The following is a 27460-nucleotide window of genomic DNA, read 5'->3' as shown; positions in this document are numbered from 1 at the left end:
GCTGCTCCTTCATGAAGGGCTGCTCAAGCGTTTCTGTGCTTTTCCTTTCCTTTCTTCTCACTCCCCAGTTTCTGTTGTTGGGTATTAATTGGTAAAGAGAGAGGGGAGGAAAAAAGGCAAAATCATTCTGGAGGGCAAGACAAGAATTGCAGCTTGTCCCATCAGTGACATCTTAGGTGAGTGGCTGGACCTCTCCTCCTGAGGAGCAGAGCTCAGCAGGGTTGAGACCACTGATGCCACACCCTGGATCCTGGGCAGATGGCCCCAGCCTGGCACCCCCTCCAGAAGGCTCCCTAGGGTAGCTCAAGTGAGGCAGGGCCATGTGGATCTTCTGAGACAGTAAATCTCTAAAAGTCGTAGGCAGCTGGCCCTGCCAGAAACCTAAAAGAGCTTGTCATCTCCCTCCCCATGGCCCAGCAGGCCCTGCAGATTCTGTTTCTTCCATGTATTTGCTTCTCTCCCCATCCCTATGTTCACTGCCATTGTCCCAGCCCTCACATCTTGTCCTTTCTTTGTTTAAATTCCTCACTGGTTCTCTACCATCTGTAGGATAACGTCCAAACTCATGGCCTTTAAGACCCTTCACAAGCTGGTCCAAACCTACTTTTCTAGTCTCCTTGTCCAAGTCCCTGCCCTTCCCACACATGAGTTCTCTACTCCCATGGCCCCCTACAGCTACCTCTGGAGTAGAACTGGTTGGATCTTGCTGTAATTGTCTCTCCCAGACTGTGAGGGCAGGAGGGTCGTCTAATTTGTCTCAGTCCTTGGATTGAAGGAAAAACACAAGGTCTCCAGCTGAGGATCCCTCTAACTCCTGGCTCTTCCCTCCCAGACTTTTTCAGAGGTGGGTGCCCCCAACATCCCAAAAGGACCATCAAAGCTGAGAGGCCTCCATCACTCAGGCCCCATCTGCCTGGGGTCCACCAAGGACTCACCTTTCTGTGGCTGGTCAGTGAGAGTAGATCAGTAAGGCCGGTTGGCATCTTTGGGCCTCTTTAGCTGGACCTTGAGCCTCTTCATGCCAATTTGAAAGCCATTCATGGCCTGAATAGCTGTCTGGGCACTGGTTGGATTGTCAAAGCTAACAAACCCTAGGGGGTGTGGGCAGAGAGGTTAGCTGGGAACTCTGCCTGGCACAGCCTCCTTTCTGTCTGATCAGCCCCCTCTTCTCTCTGCCCCCTCGGGCCAGTTCCATCAAACATATACCCCTCCACCCTCCACTGTTTGCACACACACATGCACACACGGGCAAGTGGCCTGAGTTTCCTACAGGGATGATTCTTAGAAGGAAAGGAAGGGGGCTGGCCCAGTGGCATAGTGATTAAGTTCACGTGCTCTGCTTCGGCAGCCCAGGGTTCATGGGTTTGGACCCCAGGCGCAGATCATCAAGCACTACACATCAAGCCACACTGTGGCGGCATCCCATATAAAATAGGGGAAGACTGGCACAGATGTTAGCTCAGCAACAATCTTCCTCTCTCACACACACAAATTAAAAAAAGAAGGAAAGGAGGCGATTCTGAGTGTGTGTGTTGGGGGGGAGGGCAGGCAGTGTGTTGGCTGAAGTGTTTCCCTGTCCTTCCCAGGCATGGGTTGACTCTGGCTGCCTCTACTGCTCCCATTCTGGTCCTCTGAACTGCAGTTGGAGTTGGAGGGGATCCCTGGTCCCAGACCCAGACTCCTCCTGTCCAGGCTAGACTCTAAAGCTTGACCTGGTGGAACATCTTCTAGACACCTGACTTTCCCAGGTGAACCTGAAATAGACTTGTTCCTGGTCTAGGCGTCGCGCCGTCACTGGTCTGCCATGCTGCTTAATGCCATACGGTCAGTTTCTAGGAATCACTGACTTATGGAGGGATAATCTTAGGGTCTGTAGGGGATCTCAAAGTTAGGAGTGGGAGAGGCCCACAGATGGGGCTCAGCTCACCAAAACACTTGCTCTGGTTGGTGGCTCGATCCACAAAGACTTTGGCAGAGACAACAGCTCCAAAGGGTAGGAATGTCTGTATGAGTTCTGCATCACCGAACTCCTGAGGCAGGTGATAGATGAAGAGGTTACAGCCTTCGGGGCCTGCAGGAACAGCAGCAGGCTGGTTCAGGGGAGGGACTCTGAGTCCAGCCCCACCAGGCCCTGATCTCCAGGCCCCTGTCCCTCACCTTCTCTTTGCTGCTGGGGCAGGGCTGAAGGCTGCTGGGGGAAAGCTGTGCTCACGGGGGCATAGGCCGACGGATAGGCTGCTGGAGACAGAGGTGGGAGTGGGCAGCGATCCCCAGGAGCCATCTCCCATCTGCCTAACCACCTTTGACCAATTCAGACTAGTCCACGGTAACCCCCACCCCTAGAGAAGTCGTTCTGGGCCCAGGGGTCGGGGGATGGGAGAGTCGACTCCTCAGAACAGAGCCTAAACCCCCCACGAATCTCCCTATTCCTTTCTGGGGCCCTTCAACCTCCCCCCAGGCCGCGGAGCGCCAAGTGAAACCTGCGTAGTGGTGCATCCCAGCGTAGGCCTGCTGCAGGGGGTCAGCCACGCCGGGACTCTGGGCTGGGGAGAGAGGGGCGTGAGGCCCACGGTGAAGGTGGTCAGGTGGGCAGGGTCGGTGAGAGGCTCAGGGAGTGTGGGAGGTGGAGGGAGCCTGTGAGAAGCAGCAGGCAACGAGGAGTCCCTTCCCAGGGAGGCCGGTTCCCCCTCCCCCACGCTCCCCACTCCATTTCAGGGAGATTTCGGCGGAGCTGGGGGCCCACCTGGGTAAGGGGAGAGCCCATTACTGTAGAGAGTGTCGGAGCCCGGCTGTCCGTTGGTCTGGGGGGTCAGGGGGCCGAATCCATTGACCCCGATGGGCGCCGGAAGACCAGGAAGCGTGCCCGGGCCGCCGCCGGGCGGGGAGCTAGCTGCTGGCGGCGGAGGAGGTCGGAGAGTCAGGCCGCAGCCCCGCGCCGCCCCCTCCCACCGCGGCCCCCTCCCCTGCCCGCAGTACCTGCCGCGGGCAACAGCGGCGCGGCCACCAGGCTGAAGGCCGCCACGTGCTGCATCTGTGCCGCCACTGCGGCCACCGGGCCTAGGCCCGGGCCCTGCGCCGCCGCCAGCAGGGCCGCCTGGTGCTGCAGGATCTTTAAGAGGGAAGAAGGACGGATGTGGAGGGCCCAGCGGCGGGCAGCTGCCCTAGCTCCGACCCTGGCCCGGCACCCCGCCCGCCTACCCGCCCGCGCCCGCCGGGGCCCGGGCACCTACCGCCGTGGTGTAGGCTCCGCAGGCCCCGAGCGGCAGCGGCGCCGGGTGGAAGGCGCCCAGCTGGCCCGCCATCTGCTGCATCCGCCGCAGCGCGCGCTCCCGGTCTGTGTCCGCCAGCTTGACCACGAGGCTGGACGACGCACCCTGGATTGGGCAGGGGACGCCGCGGTGAGTGGTCCAGGCCCCAGCCCTGGCCCTGGGCAGAGCGCCTTGCCCATCAAGCCTTTTCCTGGAGCACCGATTGCATTTGGGGAGGAGGAGCCCGTCCCCACCCCCACTGGCTTCACCCTCGGCCCCCGGCGCCCGCCCTCACCGCCATGGTCCGGCTGCCGTGCAGACTCTGGATGGCCGCCTGAGCTTCCCCCTGACTCCCAAACTTCACAAAGGCACAGCCTGGGGCAGGATAGAGGGATTGGGTGGCTCAGGCCACAGGGGCCAAAGGGTCATGAGGCCCAGAATGAGACAGGGTCACCAGGAAACCCAGGGTCAGCTCATGTCACCTTTACTGGTGCCATCAGGGCTCCGCAAGACGGTGCACTCCTCGATATGGCCGAAGGGCTGGAACAGGCGTCTGACGTCCTCCTCACCCTGCTGCTTCCCCAGCATCCCCACAAACAGCTTTCGGTCCTCTGGGGATAAATCCAGGAGTGACCTGGGGACCCTAAGTCCTCTTGGTCTCCAGAGTACGAGGAGGAGCTCAGGAAGGTAACTCACCATCATCTAGCTCTGGGAAGAGTGTAGGGAGTGAGAGGGTCCTGGGGCTACAAAGCTGGGTTTCTCTGAGGGGCAGGATGAGTATAGAAAGATCCAGAGGAAAGGAACTCAACCCAGATTTCCATCAGGAAAACCTGGGTCCTGGAAAAACCCAGAGAGACTCATTGCTGCTCTTGTGAAAAGTGATTGAGTCCATATCTCTGGTTGTCTAGAGCCCTATATGCATCTTTTATATGTTTGACCTTTCTGTTCTAAGAATCTGGGAAAGGCTATTTTGGACTGTTTCAGCCCTATTAAGGGGGGGAGGGGGCAGTTTCCTTAGAGAAGGCCTTTGTATTCAGACTGGGTTTGGAGAAGAGAAGTACACCATTGCCAGTCAGCCTGATGGCAGTGGCTAGAATCAATGCCCCTTCTTGCTCAAATCAGGGATGGTTCTGGATCAAAAAACAGTGAAGAAAACAGTTGTCTCATCGTACTGCCTCATCCCCAGACAGCAAGCACTAGAATGATGAATCCCCACACCTAGCACAAACTGAACCTGGGTGTCTCTCCCAAAGGCCTAAAGAGGGCAGAAAGCTTGGGTTCCTGAGCCTTCAACATTAGCGTTTTCCCCACTACACTTGCTGAACCCCTGACCCCTTTTCTTAACTCCTACCTCCACTACCTCATTCACTCACTGAGCTTCCAGGACCCTCCCTGAGCCTTGCTGCCTCCTTTCTGACTTTCCCTGTTCTCCTGCCTTGATCCCTCTCCACCTGTTCATGCTGTGGGAGAACAAGTTCTGCCTGTAGACCAGAACTTGTGTCCACTCTTCCTCAGGCAGCAGCAAAGATGCCAGGAAAGGGGCTGAGAGCTAGGCCTGTGTCCCTTGGAGAAAGCTGGAGAGCTGTGGTGGAAACCAGGGCTTAGCTGCACATCTGGCAAGTCAGACCTCAGGAGCACTATTCAGAGCCTGGGAAATAAAGAAGGGCCCAACCTACAGGGCCTGCTGTCAGAGCCCTGCTCCTTTCTGCACCAAGATAAGTCTCTGAATTCAGGATGGGGCTTCATCCTGGTGATACAAGTTGGGAAAGAAGGAGTGGGTGAAAATCTGGCTTTAGGCTTCATCTTCAAGATCCCGGAACCCAAGAATACCCATCTCAAACTCCTTTACTCCTTGACAAGCTTGGCTAGGCCATTGGGTGTCCTTGGATCCTGAGTGCAAGGGAGACAAGGCTGGTGAGAGTCATAGACTGAAGCCTGGGTGACAGTGAAAAGGAAGAACAGACTGACCAAAGTTAGCAGTGGAGGAAATCTCCAGCAAGGCTAGGCGCACGTCCGTATTTCACCTGCATAGTGTGGGGTTCAGACTAGGCTGCCCTGGGTACCCTGAGGTATCTATCTGTCAAGGCTGTGTCTGTGTGGAGGCTGGAGGCTGTGGTTTATATGGGACAGGCAGAGTGTGTTTCAGCAGAATCATGCCCTCTGTCCATAGGATTCCTGCCCAACAATCCTGAGGGGGAAAGGATGGATAATGTACTTGTGGCTGGAATTCTAGAGGAGGTACTGATCGTCTGTGGTGAGAGTGCAATCTGGTGAATGTGCTTCATTTCTAGGAGTGTTAGCAACAGAACAGTGCCCTTGGAACGGGTCATTGGTTTCCTAACCTTTTTTAAAAGCTTTGGAATTCATTGTTCTAATAAAAATATTAGGATGAAGCTAAAAATATAACAGAAAAGCAGGGCTGCTCTGACTGAAGGCAGGAAAGTGGGGAGGCAGGGTGCTGGAGTTCCTCCTGCTTCATCTTCTTCTAGTACCCCCTAGAGGGGCTCCAAGGAAAGTCCTTTGAAAACCACTGACCTAAAAGACAGAGAATAGAGTTCCTGATGGTATATGAAGAAGGATCTGAGATCATCCTGTTCAGGACCCCGAGATCATGAATCTCTTGACCAGCTTGATGTTAGTAGCTTTGCCTTGACATTGGAGGACAGGCCCCATTTGGTCAAGGAATGAAACCCCAGAAGACTGTGTCATTGTTCTGAGCTATGACACTAAAATATGCTCATGTGGCTGCAGAAGGCCCAAGAAGGGCTGGACAAGATCCCGGGGCCTCCAGAGTCCTGAAGGTTAAAGGGGGCTTCATGATTCCCTAATTTATAGTGCAGCTGTGTCATTGAGTAGGGTCTGAAAGATGGTGATGGCACCTAGGTAAGATGTCATGCCCCAAGGACCAGAATCCAGGTAGCCCTACGTAGGAAGAGAGATATCAAGGCTGAGATGGAGCCCCAGGCCAGGAGAAACGTTTGTACGGACAGTGGTGTGATCCTTTGTCTGCTCTTTCTCTCGTTGCTCTTTTCTGCTGATGGTTGTCGGTTCAAGCTCATGTCACAGACCACGAAATTCTATGATTCTTCTTTTCCAGTGAGAGTCTCCTGAGTTAAGAATTTCCATTTCCATAACAGGGCACTAACCCTGTGGTTCTGGACCGTATGAAATTTGAAATTGAAATGAGGCAGAGCTATAGGCTGGGCTCTATGCCACCTATTTCACAGGTATCACCCTGAATCCTGGTATCCTCTTTGCCTTATGGTGTTTGACAGGAGGATGGTCTGGGTTACAGTGACCATAAGCCTCAGGTGATCTCAAAATGGTGGGATAAGTTTCTTGAGAGACCTAGTCAAAGACAAGTACAGGCTAGACCCCTGAAAGTAGCCCCTAAATCCATGGCCCTGAAGATTCTGAGGGCTGATCAATGCCCCCAGAGAGAGATGATGATGGTAATTCGATTTCCTCTAGATCAAACTCTGCCATTTGGTAGAAAGAGGACTCTGTAAGAGGTAGCTCAGAAATACCTGAATAAAAGCATCCCATGGGTTGTTGGTGGGTCCCTAGAAAGATGGAATATCAATTAGAGAGGCTTAACCTTCCCAAAGTGGAAGGAATTGGAAGGTAGTATCAGTGTGGAGTTGAGACGTAGTTGGAAAGATACACAGTTGAATGGTATAACTGCATTTTCCTGATGGCAACGAATGTGTACTCCTTGTTCTTCTACCAAATGCTTTTTGAACCCAAACCAAGTTGTTTGGGCCCAAGAGGCCCATGTCCATGAAGCTGCAGTGCACAGCTGGTCATATAGGTCAGAGATTCTTTTTTTTTGAAGAAGAAGATTAGCCCTGAGCTAACTTCTGTGTTCAATCCTCCTCTTTTTGCTGAGGAAGACTGGCCCTGAGCTAACATCCGTGCCCATCTTCCTCTACTTTCTATGTGGGACGCCTGCCACAGCATGGCTTGCCAAGTGGTGGCATGTCCGCACCAGGGATCTGAACTGGCAAAACCCAGGCTGCTGAAGCAGAATGTGCGCACTTAACCGCTGTGCCACCGGGCCAGGCCCCGGTCAGGGATTCTAATGCAGCAAATGATGGGGTTGAGAGACCAGAGCCAGAGTCAGTCCACTCCATCTTCTTCAGTATTGGCACCAAGAAGCTATTCAAGAAGGGAGGTTCTGCTACAAGTTGGCCCAAAGGAATTCCTGAGGTGTCCAAGTTTCTGGCGTCTAGGCCCCTCACACCTACTCACCTCCATTTTGGTGGGATGTCATGATTGTAGGGACAGTGTAGGGGCTTTGGGGTTTCAGGATTGGGGTGCCAACAACCAAACACATCTAAAAATGCCAATCCACCTTTCAGTCCAAATACCAACCCAGAAGGTCCTGCTGGTGGCAGCATTTTGAGCAAAGCATCTCTCCCCTGATGTTCTTGGTGATGACTGCAGCATAAGGAGCCAAGGAAGATTAGGAACGAAAGTGAAGGAAATATCCTGGCAGAGTCTCGTGGCCAGATCTGATGAGCATCAAGAAGGGCTTTAATTCCACAAAAAACTGTTAGAACTAATAAACAAATTCAGCAAAGTTGCAGAATACAAAATCAATAACAAAAAATCAGTTGTGTTTCTATCCACTAGCAATGAACAATCTGAAAAGGAAATTGAGAAAATAATTCCACTTAGAATAGCATCAAAAAGAATAAAATACTTAGGAATGAACTTAACGAAGGAGGCAAAAGATTTGTACCCTGAAAACTGCAAAACATTGCTGAAATCAAAGAAATTAAATTGTGTCTACAAATAAGTGGAAGACATCTGTGTTCATGCATTGAAAGACTTAATATTGTTAGATGTTAATACTATTCAAAGTGACCTACAGATTTAATGCAAGTCCTATAAAGGTCCTAATGACATTTTTTCCAGAAAAAGAAAAGTCCATTCTAAAATGGAATCTCAAGAGACCCTGAATAGCCAAAACAATCTCGAAAAAGAAGAAAGTTGGGAGTCTCACACTTCCTGATTTCAAAACTTATTACAAAACTACAGTAATCAAACAGTGTGGTACTGGCATAAAGACAGACATACAGACCAGTAGAGTAGAATAGAGAGCCCAGAAATAAGTCCTCATATATGTGGCCAAATGATTTTCAACAAGAGTACCAATCTTTTCAACAACTGGTGCTGAGAAAACTGGATATCTATATGCAAAAGGATGAAGTTGGACCCTTACCTTACACCATATACAAAAATTAACTGAAAATGGATCAAAGACCTAACCATAAGTGCTAAAACTATAAAATTCTTAGAAGAAAACACAGGGAAACCTTCATGACTTTGCATTTGGCAATGATTTCTTGGCTATGACACCAAAAGTACAGGCAACAAAAGAAAAATAGATAAATTGGACTACATCAAAATTAAAAACTTCTGTGCATCAAAGGACACAATCAGAGTGAAAAGGGAATCTACAGAATGGGAGAAAATATTTGCAAATCCTATATCTGAAAAGGGATTAATATCCAGAATATATAAAGAGCTCCTACAACTCAACAACAACAAAAACCAAATAATCCAATTAAAAAATAAGCAAAGGAGCTGAATAGACATTTCTCCAAAGAAAATATACAAATGGCCAATAAGCATACGAAAAGATGCTCAACAGCACTAATCATTAAGAAAGTGCAAATCAAAACAACAATGAGATATCACCTCACACTCATTAGGATGACTGCTATATATATTTTTAAAAAATAAAATAAAAACTGTTGGCAAGGATGTGGAGATATTGGAACCCTTGTGCACTCTTGGTGGGAATGTAAAATGGTACAGCTACTATGGAAAAAAGTTTGGAGGTTCCTCAAAAAATTAAAAATAGAACTACCATATTACCCAGCAATACCAGTTCTGGGTATATATCCAAAAGAATTGAAAGCAGAGTCTTGAAGAGATATTTGTACACTCATGTTCACAATAGCATTATCCACGATAGTCAAAAGGTAGAAGTCGATCAACCAATGAATGGGGAAACATACAATGGAATATTATTTAGCCTTTAAAAGGAAGGACATTTTGACACATGCTACAACATGGATGAACTTTGAGGACATTATGCTAAGTGAAATAAGCCAGTCACAAAAAGACAAATACTGTACGATTTTACTTATATGAGGTATCTAGAATAGTGAAACTCATAGAAACAGAAAGTAGAACGGTGGTTACCAGGGGCTAGAGGGGGAGGGAAATGAGAGTTGTTATTTACTGAGCACAGGGTTTGGGCTTTGTTAGATGAAAAAGTTCTGGAGGTTGGTTGCACAACAATTTGAATATACTTACTACTGAACTGTGCACTTAAAAATGGTAAAGATGGTAAAGTTTATATTATGTCTATTTTACCACAATTAAAAAAAGAAGGGCTTTAAGGAGGGCTAAAAAGTAGGGATTTATACCAAGGAAATAACAGAGACTCTACCGTCCTTTCATCCTGATCCAGGAGATCCAGGAGGCGAGTAAGAAAGGAAGGCCACGCCTGGGCTTCCAGGTCCCCTTGAGAAGAACTCAGCCTTCAGAGATGCATCTTCCTTCTGTGCAGTCTGTACACCTGTATCTGAAGGGCTTGTCAGAAGTTCAGCCATGGCCATGGCCTAAAAGTGTTACAACAATCAGATTTGGGTGATCCGTTCTGAGTCAAGCTGAAGGAAAGCCTCTCTCTTCACCTTCGGAGGTAGAATGCATTTAAGGAAGTAAAACATTAACTTGAGTAAAGTCTTAAGCAGTACTGTGAAACTTATCTAGTCAGGTCTTAGTTGGAAAAATACTTTTTAGAATTAAATAAGTATAAGGATCAAAGACAGACATGAGTGTCAATTGACTGGTAGAACAGTTGTTGCTAAAATCTATATCTGATTTAGGTCAGAGAATACATCTCAGTACTATCCAATTCTAAAAATTATAGCTCAAAATTTAACTTTAAGTCAAAGATTAGTTGTTAAACACTGAATAAAATAGAATCAAATAAAAAAATTGGAGAAGATGGCTCACCTAGTTAGATAGTAATATCTGTTTATTACTCAAAATTCAGGCTGATGTTTAACCAAACCCTTGCAAATTCAGGTGGAAATCACTTAAATAATTATAAGATGGTGACAGAAGGGTTGATGTGATAACAGATAATTGGCTTTTGAGTTAAACCAAATCTCAAGATTAAAAAAGAGATGCTTCACTCAGAGAATGTTTAAAATTTTAAAGTTAAAAAAAACTAAAGTGAAAAGAGTGTATGGATTGATAGTTAACCTATTTCTGTACCTTAGCCATCTTGGGTACATAAATATTTGCTAAGCAAAAAAATACAGCCAAGTTGGGGAATGGAACAAGCAGAGTAATCACCATTGTCATTTATGAATGTATTGATTTTATGTTATGAAATTTGAAAGAGAGGAAAGAATATACAGGAGTTCAACGATTTTGAAGATTTTTGCCTTAGGAGTAAAAAACACTTTTCCTATAAAGTTGGTACTTACAGTTTAACTTATATTTAATGCTTCCATAATAGAGACAATGTAAGTTAAGAAAAATCAACCACAGTCTCCATGCTGAGCAGCAAATAAAATAGACTGATTTAATTACCATTGTCTGAGGGATTTGGAGATCTCTAGCTCTGGCTTCATATAATTTGAGGTTAACATTTTGAAATACATGAACCTTAAATTTTTATCCAGGCAAAGATTTTAATGTTTACGTTCAAATAAATCCAAATGCTGAGGGAAAGGTTTTTGGCACTAGGTATGTTTAATGTAGAAATGGGTGCCGTTAGTATATTAGGAGATAATTTCATTTTGGAAAATTAGATTCATTTTCCTTTAAGAGTATACTGCTCAATGCCACAGGATATAAAATATAGGCATGGAGCATGGAGTATATGAATAGTGTGGAACTTACCTGCAGAATTTATGGGAACTGGCTGGGATATATCAAAAGGCTGCTATAATATAGTCAATGAAGACCTGAAGACTTGAATGCCTGTCTGGCACTCTGTGAAAAGTGCCACCAAGGCTGCAGGGGATGGCTGTGGAAGAAGAGGAGCCCAGCAGCTTCTATCAGGCAGATCCTGTTGTGCTGCTACTATTATTGCATTGTAGGCATTAAATGTGCAAATGTTATCAGTAACTCCTAAAGGTAATACAACATATAGTATGTTTAACATATTGGTTATTCCAACCAAAAACCTCATGTCTGTTGATTAAAAATAAGAATACTACTACTCTGTTTCATTGGCATCAAAATTCAAAGGACAGAATGTAAAGTAACTGCTTTTGTCAAAAAGTTCCTGTGTGCACAACAGAATACTCCTTTATGGCAGATGGTCTTTGTGCAAAAGAAGCACACCTGATAGGCGTGGTTAGGCTCTCAGAGTGTTGGTCCACTTAAAAAAATGGAATTCGTTGCCAACATTTAATACAATTAAAATGTAAATGTTCCTTTAAATCATGACAGTCTCACCCATTTAGGGTTGCTGACCTGGCTCCTGTAGCATTGAAGTGGTGATCCCTGTTTTATGGGAATAAAAATCTAACAATTCCTTTTAGAAGAAAATGGCAGAATTTTGGACAGTTATATTTGCCTGGATACCCCTCAGATTATGTCTGCATTGATACCAGTACCCTTATCAGATGTAGAAATCATTATTAATCAATTGTAAACTAAGGGATTTAATTTCAAGAATAATAAAAAAAAATATGCAGGCTCATAGGCTTAAATATATCAGGACAGGTGTGACCATTAACTCTGAAAGTTCATAGAATGTTTGGGGTCACACAGATAAGACTTGAGTGGGATAAGCTATCCCACCTTGGTGTTAAATGCTACATTTCAAAAGCAAAATCCAATACCATTTTTAAAAGTTAAGTTTCTAGAGCATTAGCTTGTGTTAAAATTCAGGAGAGAGCTGAACTCACTTTAGAAGAGATATATGACAACATTGAAGGAAAGGGACACATTTTGATTAGTAACAACATTATCTAACAGAGATCAGTTGGTAGTAAAATACTTATAAATTGTAGACCCAACTGTTCTGCAGGATTCAGTACATAGGCCTCCGCTCTCCGGAATATGTGGCAGGGAACATTTGGTGACTCTGAGTGGGAGCAGGGAAGAATTGAGAGATCTGGTCAACCAAACCTGTGACAAGGATTATCCATGGATGCATTTGGAGACTATGCTTACTAAGAGCCATCGCTTATCAAGAAAATCTATGTAACACCTAACTACTAAAATTATGATTTCTACTGCCATGTAGACCTCTTTTCAGCTAGAATTGCTTTTCCTGCTCTCTTGAGCCTTCCCTGAATCTGAACAGGTGTAAAGGTGGGATGCCACATGTACAGAATTTGTCAATGACATGACACCTGAAAAACTTGTACAAAATGCGGAAGTGAAATGCAAAAACTCAGGCTGATGCTACTGCTTAGGGCCCAGAGAGGCAGGACACAGGGACCAGGCCAAGCAGAAGCATTATCGGCATGGAGGCCTCTTTTGTGCAGCTGCCCTCAGCCTGACAAGATGTGTTGGACTCCAAGCAGCAGAAGTAGTGCCCTCAGCAATGTGGACTTAGTCCCTGAACCAGACTCCAAGTTGCGTCATGTTCTTCTGAGCTCTGTACATGCTGTTCCCACTGCTTGAAACACTTGCTCCTTTACTCCTCCTTTATTTGACAACTGCTTGTTTATCCTTGAGATCTCAGCTTAAATATCACTACCTCTGGGAGCCCACCTTAATCTCTCTTAGGTGCCCCTTATTTTGTCCCCCCCCTGCCCCCCCCCCCCCCAGGACTTGGAAAGCACTGATTACACTGAATTATAACCTTGTTTACTTGTCTATATTCCCTCATGGCTCCAGAGCTGGATGAGGCCAGGTGCCAGGTCTGCCTTGCTCACATCTGTATTCCTAATGTGGAGTAATTTAATCAGAAGATGTTGGTTGGATGGTCGAATAAACTACAGCCCAACCTGTTTGCTTCTTAGCTCACTCAAGTATTCTCAGCTGGCCTCTCAGCTGTGGGACTATTTAGTGTTTGTGGGCAGGGCTTACAAGATGGCCAACAATGGCCTTGATGCCTAACAGAGTTTTCCAAGAAGCAGAAATTCTTGGGAGAAGTGAACCAGAGGTTTGGTATGCAGCCTGGAACTTCTCAAAAACCTGCCTGGAAAGAATGAGATGGGAAAGGAGGATGTGCGTGTGGAGGGGAGGGAGGAAGCTTAGAAATATCTCTTCAAGACAAAGTAGGGATGATCACATCTTGACCAGAAATCAAGAATTAGAGACCAGAGGTTGGAGAATTTGAAAGGATGAAGGAAGGATTTCTTGTAGGAAAGAACTCCACAGTGGATCATGAAGCTACCAGAGCCCCTTGTAGGTATGAACACTGAGTATAAAGTCTGAGAGGGTGTGCAGAATTAGTAGGAGTTAATAAATGTCTGTCAATTGGCTTCCATTCTCTCCTTGATCTTGGGCAACCTCTTTTGCCTAACAAAGCCACGGCTGATCTTGGGTAAGGCAGGGAGAGAGTCTTATCCAAGGGAGAGAGTCAGCAGACACCAGGGAGGGCTATAGGCAGATATCCTGGAATTATATAAGAACCAAGGGCGAGAAAGACACCAAGAACTGACATCAAAAGCTAACATTGCTTTTCCAGCATGGAAGCTAGCCAGATTGCATATGGTTGTTAAAAAGCACAAGCTCTTTAGCCCTCCTGTTCTTAAGGAGCATTGATCTTTCTGCAATAGGAAACAGTGCAGCTAAAAACTTTGAAGATTTTCCATGGTCCTCAGCATAGAGTCAAATTCCTTAATATGGCCTACAAAGTCTGTCTTACCAGCCTCATCTTTTACCATGAGTAACCAGGCAATTGCAATGAAGGAATGAGTGGCCCCAATCCAGAGTGGACTGGGTTATCTGTAAGCAGAAGAATCTGGAAAAGGAGAATAAAACTCCAGCCTGGCTCTTCAAAGAAACCTGGAAGTTCCACCTGGAAAAACAAGAATGACCTCTCTCCAGGGACAAGGTGGCAAGAGCTCCCTTCCTCTATCTCCAGCATCTTCTTAGGCCCTGTCTGCCTCTTCTGAAACTAGGGAACCCAGGACCCCGTCCCTCCTCAGTCTGAGCTGGGAAGGCCCAGCGTTTCTGGTGCCAAGCACTTGTCCCCCTGACCCAGGGAGACTCTAGTAATAAACCACAGCTACGACTGACTCCAGGACTGAGTCCACCATGCCCTACGTGGATAGTACCCTGAGGTTTGTCAAAACAGGGAAGTTACCTCCTCGGCCCTCACTGGCAGCCGGCTTCACTTGGATCGGACGATTCATCTGAAAGACATTGGACCAACACACCTAGTCAGCATGTCTGCCTGGCCCTAGGGCCCTGGCTTCTCCACCTCTGGACTTCTCAGGATCTAAGCCCTGGCCCCTTTGAACTCTGTACTCCATCACTCTCACACTGGGACTATAGATTTTCTGCAAGCTTCTTTCCTTAAACCCAGGTATTTAGAGGGTGCTGAAACCTGAAGGGTTGGGTGATAGGAAGCTCAGTGGCAAGCAGAGAATGAAGTATGGTGGCTAAAGAGATTCTCCTGCTTTGGGCTCTGGGCATGGACCATGTGAGGTCTGTCCCTCTGGCTCCTGGACTTCCTTAAAGGCTTTGGGTGAGAGGAATTGGGTGGTAGGGTGGAATTGATACTGAAGATTTGTGTTTTGTGTCTAAAACTGAGAATATGATTCTATGTGTCATTTAGATTAAACAATCTGGGAATCAGATTTAGTGCTGTCTGCCTCCAACTCTGCCATTTAATGGTTGTATGACTTCAAGTAAGCCACCCTCTCTCAGATTCAACTCGTCAAATGGAGAAAACCTTCCCCAAGCTTCCATGATATCATAGTTTCTACACTCACCCCCTCAGTCCTCTCCCTGGGTCCCCCTTCTCCTGAGGATGCTGGAGTTCTCCAGGGCACCATCCTCGGCTCTGTTCATCTCACTCTTTCCATCCTTCCTGGATAGTCTTATCCACACCCACAGCCTCAGCTTCTGTCCCCACAGTGATGACTCAGAACTCTGTGTCACCAGCTGACACCTCCCTCCTGAGCTGCAGACCCGTGTGCCCAGCTGCTTGCTGGACATCTCAACTAGAAAGTCCCACTGGCACCTTCCACTCGATACACCCCAACCAGAGCTCATCTTTTTGCTCAAACTTTATCCTTCCAGTCATCCAAGCTATAAACCTGGAAAGTAGCTTGACTTCCCCCTCAATCCCCCCCCCCACCACCAACAAATTTCACCTTCTAATTCAGGGGTTCCCTGATCAGACATAGATAAGAATCACCGGGAACCATATCAGACTCTCAAGTTGGGGGATTGTATAATTTGTAAAAGCTCCTAGGTGATTTTGATATACACCCCACACATCCCCATCCCCCACCAACCTGAGAGGATTCATGATTGAATCCCCATCTCACCTTCCTCTCATGGGTGTTGTGGGGATCACATGAGATAATGGGGATGCAAAAGGTCTTTGTAAACTGCCAAAAGCTGGGTGCGTAGGATGTGAGGAATTATTGTTGGGGGGCAGACAGCTGAGCGCCGGGAGGAAAGAACAGCAGCCTTCCTCTTCGTGGAGGAAGGGGTACTGATGCTCATCTGGCCTGAGAAGGTGATGATCTGACCCCCTCCCCTCAGGAAATACACTGCTTCTGCACCAATCAGGGGCCACTCCATCCCCTACCAATATGCTCGTTGCCGAGACAACAGGCAGCTTCCTGTTACCATAGCCACAAGTGCTACCCGGTAACCATGGTAACGCCCTGGCAGTCACAGTTGAGCAATTTCCTTTGGATCAAATTTGGGGGTAGGGGAGTGGAGAAGGTTTATTTAAAATAAAAAAAAAAAGGAAAGGAAAACAGGCCAAGCCTGAACCAGCGCAATCCCCCTCCCGCCCAGGACTCAGATTCTTCTATGCTCTGACACACCCACTCGCTGGTGGTGGAGCACCTGCAGTGTACCAGGCTGTGGGTGGGGGCCAAGACACCAACAGGACTCAGGCTGCAGTCTAGAGGGGATGACAGATCAATCCAAGCAGATTAGGGCAAGCTGGACAGGTCTGGACTGGCCTGGACCAGGGACCATGAGGCAGGACCCATCCCTGGGCATGGCCACCTGTGATTGTGGAGGAGAGACCAAGAGATAGAGCCATGGAGAGCAGAGACACAGGGAGAGATGAAGAAACACAGGAAGACAGAAATGATGAGAGAGTAAGAGAGAGACCTAGAAAGGAGCAAGGAAAGAGAAATACTGGTGGAGATGGGAAGGAAACGAGGGGATATGGGATTAGGAAGGGGATTCAAGAAAGGTAGGGAGGAGTGTGGCAGGGAAGAAAGAGAGAGGGGTAGAAGTCTGGGGTGGGGGGCAGTGAGGGTGAGCAAGACCATCATTATTTTATTAGTTTTTAAATAGATCCTGAGAATTTTTCTCTGGAGCCTAGACACACGAGCACATGTGACAGCAGTGGTTTCCATGGCAGCTGCCTCCCTGGCTGGGTTCCTGGGGAGATAGAGCTCATCAGTGCTCTGAGGGATGCCCCTTTGCCCCCTCCCACACACTCTTCGATGGACAGTGGGCATTAGGTGGTAGGTATACATCCCGCATGGACCAGGCAGAGTCTAGGTCTTGGAAGCTAGGCTCCTAGGCTTTCTACCACTTGGGGATGTTGCTAGCATTTCATGAACTCTGTGAAGACCCTGGGCTGGGCCCTTCAGGGGAGACAGCGATGACCCTGGGGACCCTGTCCTCAAAGGCTCACAGAGGGAAGATAATGCCACCATTTCCTGAGAGCCCACTATTCACCAGACCCTTCCTGGGGCACTTTACATACATTGTCTCTAAATTCCTTCCAACATCTCTGCAAGGTAATTGTCCCCATAGTATGGATGAGAAAGCTGAGGCTGAAGGAAGTAAACCACTTGTCCAAGATCACATGGTGAGTAAGTGATTGAGCTGTAATATGCCCCCAGGTCTGTCTGAGGCTGAAGTCCATGATTTGTGCATTGTGCTGCTCAACTCTGTTCTTAAGACATGAACACAAATAATGAGGCACAGAGGGACCAGGGACTTAGGAGAAATGCAAGGTGAAATGCTTGGAGAGAGGCTGACTCAGGAAAAGTTTCATGGAGGAGGCAGAGTTTGACCTGGGCCTTGTGGAACTAGGGTCATCGGGCCACGTGGAGATCATGGGAGAGGTAGGGCTGGAGGCTGAATACTCCAAATGACTGGGGTATGGAGAGGGAGCTGCAAGTCTGAAGGAGCAAGGATTCTTCCACTGGACACCTGGAACAGAGGTAGCCAGGGCAGAGCAAATTGCTTCTGAGTCAGAGAGTCATGGATTTAAATTCTGGTTCCAGCAATGGCAACTTCTCTAAGATCTCTGAGCCTCAGTATCCACATTAGCAAAAGGGTGAATCATGATCCTAACTTGCAGAGTTGTAGTGAAAATGACAAAGGCTAGATGTTAGTAGGTGTACCAGATGTAATAATTTTTTAAATGGAAGGAAGTGAAACTGAAAGATGGGCAGGGACCAGATCAAGGCAGATTGTGAAAACCACGACAAAGAATTTTGACTTTGTTGTATTTCCAGGGCAACAAGGATCCAGGGAAGGATATTAATTAGGGGAATAATCCAGTTCTTTTTGTCTTATGAAGGATCCCATGAGCTGTCACCACGCAGAGAAATGACTGGAAAGGGAAAGATTAGAGGCAGGAAGATCAGTGATACAGGTAAGGGGTGAGGTGGACCTGGACCAGGGCAGAAGGAAATGGACAGATTCAAGAGATGTTTAAGAAGAATTTACTAGACTAAAATTCTGTTGGATGTGGGGTCTGAGGGAGAGGAGGGAATGCAGGCTGACTTTCAGGGTTACGGCTTAGAGGTTGGGGAAGTTGGCAGTTTGGGAGTTTGGAGGTGCAGGGAAGTCCCAGGGGGAGGAGCCCAAGAGGATGAAGACAGAATTGGGGAGAATAGTGCTTCTCACGGCTCTTGGCCTTCAGTCCCTACTGGGAAGCGGTTAGGGAGGACATCCAGGATTTAGGCATGCTCTGTGTGGCTGGAGGAAAAAAGAGAGCTGCCCACAAGAACTGCCTGGGCAACACTCCCCTGCCTTGTTTCTGCCACAGCCAGGGGAGGGACGTGGGAGTGGGGTGAGCTAACTATAGTTCCCCTTTGAGGAAAATAAGGCATCACCTCCTTGCCAAGAACTTGTCATGGGACTTCAGGTGAGCTCTTGCCCTTGGCTGAGCACCTATTCCCTTGAGATTTTCCCTGGTGTAGTCGAGGCCCATGTCTGCTTCAGGGCCCAGCCCTTGAGGGGAAATCAAGGGAGAGAGTGTCAGAAAGAGGTGAGAATGACATACTCCAGGCAACGGAGTGGGGAAGGTTGGAGGCAGCACAGACACACATGAGGCGCTGGTCCTTCTGCCCCCATGAACAGAAGTGAAGGCAAGACCATAACCCTTCTCCCTCCTTGACTTGCCTAAAATTCCTGCCTTGGGTTCAGCATTATGCTCTTCAGACTCTTCGGTCCTGATTCCAATTAGTTCCTTCACTCAGCACTCATGCCCTCAGCCCCTTGCCCCAACCATGGGAAGAGTGTTTATCAGAACCTCCCCCAGAAAAGGACCACTGGTGGGTCTAAGAGAGGTGTCATGGACGAAAGCAAGCGTGGATCAGAGAAAAAGCAAACTTCACCATTTTCAGCACTTTGTTCTACCTTACCCTCCTCCTCTAATTCAATCCACTACCAAATCCCATTGATTCTAGAATGTGTATGGATATCCTAAATAGCTCTCAAGCCCATCCTCTCCTCCCCATCCCTGCCCTATCCCAGCTTCAAGGCAGCAGCATCATCACCTGTGCTCAAGCAACAGTGTCCTAAATAGTCATCTGCCCTCAATGTTACTTCCTCTCCAACCCAACCTTCACACTGTTGCCAGAGCGATCTTTTAAAACCAGTCCCTCACTCTTTCCTGCTGAAAAGCTACCCACAGCTGTCCATTGCAAGCCTCCCAATAAAGCCCAAGATCAGCCAAAACTTGTAAGTCCTGTCTACCCTGCTGCCCACAGGCATAATACTCTCCATTCACGTGGAAACTTAGCTGTTTTTGCTAGACACTTTCCCTGCCATTTCTCACACTGTGCCCACAATTCCAGAAGTGGCTTTTGTCTTCTAGATTTCTAGACCCTCAAACATGGTGAAATATGATTATGATTCAGCTCAGATAGCATCTCCTCTGCAAAGCATCTCCTCCCTCCTCACTTGTGATGCCTCTTTTCCATGCCCAGAGGTCAACCCCATGAGATGCAAGGAGTTTTTTTCTGGGCTGGAAGCTCCTTGAGGGCAAAGGCTCCAACTCCTTCACTGGGCAGCTGCTAGCACATATAGTGCCTTCATGTGAGTTACAAAAACACACTCCCCCAACCTTGCAGATGAATTAGGGAAAAAATGTGTCCCTTCCCTGGGCTGACACAGCTCTGTGATAATGTTCACAGCTTGGTCAATCAAGCATGGCTGGATTTTAGCCCACATATGCCCCCCTTTTTTCTTTTGGTGATGAAGATTGGCCCTGAGCTAACATCTGTTGCTAATATTCCTCTTTTTGCTTGAGGAAGATTGTCACTGAACTAACATCTGTGCCAATATTCCTCTATTTTGTATGTGGGACGCTGCCACAACATGGTTTGATGAGCAGTGTGTAGGTCAGCATCCAGGATCCAAACCTGTGAACCCCGGGCCGCCAAAGCAGAGCGTGCCAGACTCAGCCACTACACCACCAGCTGCCCTCCCCAACATTTTCCCTTTTTACTCAAGCTGTTTTGTGCAGGGCACAAGCTGCAAAAGCAAATGTACTCAATTATGTCTGTCTCCTTCACAGTGTTTGAAAGAATGGATTCCCAAGGGAAGGGGGGGTCATGAGCAGGAAGGGAGAGAGACAAGTAGGAGGGCACCTTCTGAATCCCAGAAGGTGGGGCTGAGGTTGAACCTCACCTTCTTCAGGTGGATTTTGGAATCTAAAGTGAGGCTGAAATAAGTAGCTCCAGCTTCATAGGGAAGAAGCTACAGATGAGATGGACCACTGAGGTTTTAAGGAAGTCCTGAGAAGGGAGCCAAGCTTTGCTAGGTGACAGAAATTAGCAGGGGGCAGGTGGAGGGGACCTAAGAGGGAGTCCAGTCCAGCAGATATCATGAAATTTCCCCTTTGGATCCAGGCTTTCTCTTTGAGGTTGACCCAACCTTTCCTGGTCCCACAGTGACAGTTCTGACTGTTTCCAATAGGAGCCCAGATTGAAGTCTTGTCCCTGCTTGTCTGGCAGATTGCAGCTGTGCCCAGGACCCAGTGCCCACAGAGAGCTGGGCATCCTCCTCCCTCCATGCTGGTGGGCGTAAGGCCAGGTGACTAAACCTGCTGCTGGCCGTGGCAGGCTCAGAGGAAAGACTGATGGCACGGACATTGCTGGGGATGGCCAACAGAGCCATCGATTTTCGTTTAGGAGAATAATTAAATATTAATTTTCACTTTGTTAATCTGGGGAGGGTGATAGAGCCAATCCTGGCAGTACCAGAGGAAGCCAGGCCACGTTGGAAGCCTGCAGATGAAATAGTTGGAGGCAGCAGATGTACCCAGTCACCATCCCCTCCAGAACCTTACATCTCTGTCTGCCACCACTTTGGCTCAGGTAACAGTGCAGTGGGTAAGTGAATGAGTTCTGGAGCCAGACTACTTAGGCTCAAAGCCCAGATCTTTCCTTTAGCAGCTACATGAACTAGGGCAAGTCACTTCTTTTCTATGACTCAGTTTCCTCATCTGTAAAATGGGAATGCCAATAACAACACCTTCTCCATAGGGGATTAAATGACTTCGAACATGTAAAGTGCTAGGAACACTGTCTGGGATCAACAAATGTTCATTATTATTATTTTTCTTTTTTCCCCCAGAAATTATCCCAGTATTCTAGGGCTTCACAGCTCTTATCTTATGTGCCCTCAGCCTCATAGAGTCCCCCATGTCCCCGTTATCTTGTGGAGCCCTGTGGCTGGTTGAGGAAGGATTTTGTTCTCCCGAAGTTCATCCTAATTTTTTCAGTGCCTTGCATTTGCTTTTAGAATAAAGTCCAAAGCCCCCAGCCTGGAATCCAAAGTTTCCTCTTCAACCACTGTCCTCTGTGGATCTTCTTTCCAGCCTGCCCATGCCCACATGGGCCTTCCGCCACACTCCCATCCCCATTTCACACCCATCCTGTTCCTTCTGTCTCTGCACCTTTACCATGCTGTTTCCCACATGGAATGTTACAGTTAATCTCATTGATTCTCAATTCTAGCAGCAGAAGTCATTTACTCCCATAGTTGGATGAATAATGACTTCTACTCCTCCTCCTACTAATCCTGCTGTTACTATTACTACTACTACTACTACCACCAGCTAACTCACCAGCTAAGTATTGAGTGCTTACTCTCTGCCAAGAACTGTGCTCAGCACTTTACACGACTTAGTTCATTTAATTATTACAACAACCCTGTGAGTTCCATTTTACAAATGAGGAGGTTTAGGCTTAGAGAGGTAAAGATTTGCCCAAGGTCACAGAGTGAGTGAGTAGTAGATCCAAACCCAGGTCTGTCTGACCCCACAGCTTGCATACAGAAGGTTGGTAAGGGTGATAAGCTGGTGTTACTTGACACTGAGTCTTCAAGAGTAAGGCTTGAGTTGCTTCAATTACTGGGATTGGTTCTAGGATCTGACACCCCATTGCTGTACAGCTCCAATTCAGAGAAATGATTCCTTTATACTGATCTGAAATTAGTGTGTCTGTTCTTTATACCCACTGCTCCTGACTCTGCCCTCTGGGGCCGTCCATAAAAAGCCAAATCCCTCTTCAGACTCTGAAGGTAGTTACCTCCCTCCCACCCCCCGCCAACAGTAATATTTATTGTGATCTTACTCTGTGCCAAGCACTTGCTAAGCCTCAGTTTATCCTCACAATAGTCCAGTGAGCTAAGTGTTAGTATAACCCACTCCTAATAGATGAGGAAATTGAAACTCAAGGGTCTAAGAAATGTATCTGGAGACACAGAACTTCTAAATGGCAGAGCTGGGACTCAAATCCAGTCTATGAGACTTGAAAACTAGTATTCTTAATTATTATATTATGATGCCTCTCTATTAAAGCCCCCACCAAACCCTATCTTCTCAAGCTAAATATCTTCCAATTTCTTCAAACTGTCATCCCATGATATATTTTATGTCCCCATCCCATCTCGGTCTCTTTCTGGTAGGCTAATGACCCTCTTAAATCTGAGACCTAGAACTGGATATAATCTCAGGTTTGGCCTGCGCAGGCATTTGAATAGTGCTCTTGTTCTGGACACATCTCTCCTCCGACAAGAGAAAATGAGGCTTTATAGTATGACTTGCTCTTGGTGAACCCATGCTAGTTCCTAACAATCACTACTTTCCTCCTGCCATATAATCAGTAAATCCCACTTTGCCTTTTTTCCAGTGAGTTGCCATTAGCCAAGGCCATATCAGGTGTTATTGATACATAATGGCCTAGCTGCTCATAGAATCAGGTCTCTCTTAACTTTAGCTAAGTATTTGGGGTATGGAGGGAAGGCAATCTTGGTGAGCCAAGGTCCCTCCAAAAACCATTACAGGAAGAGGACCAGAGGGAAGTGCCATCAAGGACCCTAGGGCTGGTGAAAATGGGATACCAGCCCAGCAGAGCCTCTACACCATGTATCTACATACATGCTCACACCAGTGACAAACACCTGAAGCCATGATTTTAGCTGAGGTGGACAAATCCCAGCATAGCCCACAACACTGATACATGTCCTAAAAGATAGGGTGGAACACTTGGCCCCAAGGTCTTGACTCCATTTTATTGAACCAGAAGACTATTCAAAGAACTTGTAACAGTTCAGGGAATAGGTAAGCCCACTCCTAGAAAGATGACTCTGCTTCTAGTTTCTGGTCCCAACCCAGCCCCTACATGCTGCTTTGGCATGCACATAGGGCATGTCCCCAGCCTGAGGTGCTTCCCACCCCCCAGCCCTGTTGGACTTACCCCTGGCAGGGTCTTCTGCTCGTGCAGTGCACTCTGAGCCTTGAGAGCAGAGTCCCGGGCGCAGTAGGTGAGGAAGGCACAGCCTGGGGAGGAAGAGGCTGGCTCAGGGGGTTTCCTGAAACCCCCAAATACTTTTTCTTGGGAGACCCCATTAAGTTGACAAACTCAAGGCCACTCTCCTCTAAACAAGGACACTGCTTCTGAGATGCCTTCTCTGCCTCCCACCTTCTCTGAAGAGAGGGGTTTCATATGCCTGTTTCCCAGGCTCTGGCTCCCTCTCATTTGCTCCTGGCCTCTTGCCTAGGGAACATGTGTACTCATACCCAGTCACATGCTCATACAATCCTGCAGATCCCTGCCCCTCTCCAGCCATAAGTCCTGTTGGGGTTAAACCTCCCTAAGCGGCTTTGCCTTCGGCTTTAACCTCCCTTCATTTTTGGATGCATACTCACTGTCTCTCAGAATCAGCCTAAATTCCTTCTCAACTCAGTTTCAGATGGGAGGAGGCAGAAAATGAGGAAGAGGGATGGGAGCCAAGCCCAGGACCCCACAACTCCTTCCTAACACCTCCTTCCTCCAAATTTGAAGCTGAGGAATGGACTAATCTGAGGCTTGGAAGGTGGGACTGGTTTATGGGCTTCCTGTAAGTGGGAGTTTCCAGCGACCTCCAATCCTATCCAAGGAGCTTGATCTGTCAGCTCTCCCAGGGCTTCAAGATAGGGCCTTTTTAAGGGTTATTGTGCTCCAAATCTGACTTCTCTAAAAGAGCAAGTAGATACAGGGCCAAGAAGGAGTCTGGGTTGAGCCAAAGGGTCAGTCCTATCCCTCTTTGTTTAGCCTCAGAACCTGTAGCCTGCTAGGAAGCACTGGGGCAGGGATCTCTTCCTTTCCAACAGTCATTAAGCAATAACTCATTCAGAAAATATTTATTGAATACTTACTTATCATTGTGAGCATGAGGACAAAGTGGCAAGGAGACAGACACATCCCTGCCCTCATGGGGATTATGTAAAAGATTATGAGGGGCACAGAATTGAGTCCCAAGTGTTGAGGAATGTCTCAAAGAAGTCCTCAATAACAAATAGGGGTTAATCAGGTGACAAGAAGGGCGGTTATTATTTCAGGCAGAGGGAATAGCACATATGAAGACCGAGTCAAGAATTTGGCATGTTGGGGAAATGATTGGAAAGCTAGTATGGTTGGAGATTGGTGAATTGGCACAGAGTGGCCAGTGAGATGTGCAGGGATCAGGTCATCTATAACCTTGTATGCCTCAGTCTGGATTTTGAACTTTTTCCTAAGAGCAGTGGAGAGCCTCTAAAGGGTTTTAAGCATGGTTGTGACATAAGATCTGTGTTTTCAAAAAGAGCCTTCTGAGTGTAGGAAGGAGAAAGACCGAAAGACGAGAAAGTGGATGTGGGAAGTTATTAGGAGCTTGGTGCAGTTTTCCACTTAGACCTCAGCAGACTAGAAAGGCAAATGGGAAGATTTTCTCTCATATCTCCTATGTGGCTGCCCTGTTAAAGTGGGTGGATATCTGTCACTCATTGAGTTAAAGAGAACTTAGAGAACTCCTGGGACAAACTCTTTTCATACCAATAGGGAAACTGAAGCCCAGAGAGTGTGTCAGTGGCAGGATAGGGTTTTGAATCTCCTAACTCCTAAGTTGAGCTTGTTTTCAAAGTACTGTGGCTGCCTCCCTTGGTAGCCAGCCATCAAAAGGAAAATGAATCAGTCTGGCTTTTGGACATCACTGTTGCTGGGGAGAAGGTGGGGAAGATGTTGACTTGGAGACCCTCCCCAATCATCTTGCAAGGCAACCCTGCCTTAGAGAGTTGTGGGTTGTTTTGGGGATAAATCACCAAACACCTGATTCCACTTACATCTCTGCTTTATCTTCTGCCACCAAGCCTTATCATCTGACGTCAGAACTGGGCAGGGCTGGGGACTTGTCTGAAAGGCTCAAGGGTGCTGTTGCTGCCTAAAGGAGCCCTATGTGGACTTCCTGGGCTAGGGGGTGGAAGAATGGAGGATGGAAGGCAGAGAAGCATGGCTTGAGAGAAAGATGAATGAAAAAACAGAAATAATTGGAGCTTATGGAGAGAGAGAAAGAAAGGATGAGAGAACATTTCAGAGCTTCTGATAGTGTTCAAGTGGGAAGAGTGAGAATTAAAGGTAGTCTATACACTTCCCTTATTGTATGGATGTCCCAGAAAGATTAGCTTGTGCTTACATACTGAAATAAATGTCTAGAAAATAGGAGAATAAGTTGATATGGGGTGGATGAACAGCTGGGCAGCTGGACTGCATTAGAAAGAATCTGAACGGTATAGTCTTGTCCCTCCGTGCCCCCTTTAAAATAACCCCACCCCAAAGGGTGGAAAATTCAATGCTACCTAGCTGGTCCTGGACCTTCTATGCGTATTCTCCTGAAGTCCCTATATTAGTGTACCTGGGAACACTCCAAGGCCTCTCACTTTAAAAGAAGTGGCAGCCTGATTCTAGCTCTCAGCCCTTGGGAAAGTACCGTTAGCTGTTACTCAGGGCCCACCACTTCTCTCCTAGAAAGATCATGGAGGATAGTTGGTGGGCTCCCCCTACCCCAAATCCTGAGACTGCAGCATGGTGAAGCTGGAGAGAGATAAAAGTGTTTGTCCTCAACTCATTTCCTTTCCATACCCATGTGTGACATGTGACTCTGGCTCTCTCACTCCAGCCCAGCCTGGACAGACTTTTCTGCATGTAAACAAGCCTCCTCCCTCTCTCTACAGGAAGAAAGGGGTGTGGCTGGACAGGACTGTGGTGCCTCTATCTCTGTAGCAAGGACAGAGAGAAGACCCCTTTCTGCCTCTTCAACCTGACCCACCCTGAGGCTCTGGTCCCAGGACCAGCCTGTGAGGGAGGGAAAGCAGGAGGAGATAAAGAGGATTGGGGAGAGGCAAAGATGAGGCACAGAAGTGGGAAGATTAGAGAATGAAAGTGTGAGTCCAGCTGAAAGGAAACCTGAGATGATGGGCACAAGGTGGTAGGAGTTCCCAGCTGAGGTCAGGGTTCTGGACTCAAATCAGAAGATGCAGAGTGTTGGGATTCTGGGGGCGGGGGGAGAGGGGTAGGAGAGACTGGGGTTACTGTTAAACATGACAGTGGAATTTGGAGCTGAGAGCTTCCTGGGAGGGGAACTGGATTTTGTGAGTCAGCCAGGCCTAGGTTCTGAACAAGGGCAGAGTTTGGGTTTGTGGGGTTTTAGGTTGGCAGTGTAAGAGTCAAAAGAAGGCCCTGGGGGTTGGCTGGGCTTGGAGGCCAGAAGAGGGGTGCAAGACAAAGATATGTGTGTGAGTGGTTAGGCCTGAGTAGGGTGGCATCAGATGTGGGGATTTGGAAATGACTGGCTCCAGGGTTTGGGAGATTGAGGGTATTAGAGATCTAGAAGGTGGATAAGTTTCAAAAAATTCCAGGATTTGGGATGTCTGATGGGAGGGATGGAGGGTCCAACTGAAAGGCGGGGACTGTTGAGATGTGAAAGGTGAAGGGTAGGGAGTTGGAGGTTGGAGTGGAGAACACATTAGGGGACCAGAGTGATGATCAGAGGAAGATGTCAGACAGAAAATTCTGGGTTGAGGGCTCTGCGATCTGGGGAGGAGTCTGGGCTGAAGTGGGGTTGGTATTAGACTGGTGTTAGACTAGCTCTAGGTAGGGCTAAGGTTGGGGCTGCGGTTGAGGCTAGGATTTGGGCCGGGCCGCCCTCTAATCGGATTGGGGCTAGGCTGGGCTGGGCTGGGCTGGGCTGGGCTGACCCCGCGCACCTTTGTGGAGGCCGGTGAGCCGGTCCTTCAGCACCGTCAGCTCGTAGATGCGGCCGAACTCCTCGAACAGCGGCTTGAGGTCCTGCTCGTCCAAGCCCCGCGGGATCTGCCCCACGAAGAGCTTGATGGCGTCGTGGTCCTTCATGGGCACGGCAGGACCTGGGTTTAGCCCGCTCATGCCGACGCCGCTGTCCGCGGTGCTGAAACCCAGGCGCGGGCCGGGGCCGGCGGGCGGCGCAGACCCTCCGGGCGCCGCGGCCAT

General features: G+C 47.9%; 1 protein-coding gene across 1 annotated transcript; it reads right to left on the bottom strand.

The window, feature by feature from the left end:
- LOC124233086 (CUGBP Elav-like family member 6) lies at positions 1-27460 on the bottom strand. Its single transcript, XM_046650185.1, has 13 exons — positions 27199-27460; positions 23396-23478; positions 14554-14602; positions 3731-3859; positions 3544-3623; positions 3231-3374; positions 2977-3109; positions 2744-2893; positions 2481-2543; positions 2158-2238; positions 1928-2071; positions 936-1091; positions 1-71 (listed from the first exon to the last, which is right to left on the bottom strand). The coding sequence occupies exons 1-12, from the start codon at positions 27458-27460 to the stop codon at positions 964-966; spliced, it is 1446 nt and encodes a 481-aa protein (XP_046506141.1). The 3' UTR covers positions 1-71; positions 936-963.

Source organism: Equus quagga, unplaced genomic scaffold (assembly GCF_021613505.1).
Source record: "Equus quagga isolate Etosha38 unplaced genomic scaffold, UCLA_HA_Equagga_1.0 153_RagTag, whole genome shotgun sequence".
NCBI classification, from domain to species: domain Eukaryota; kingdom Metazoa; phylum Chordata; class Mammalia; order Perissodactyla; family Equidae; genus Equus; species Equus quagga.
Note: the sequence above shows the minus strand (reverse complement) of the source record. Positions and strands in the feature narration are given on the sequence as shown.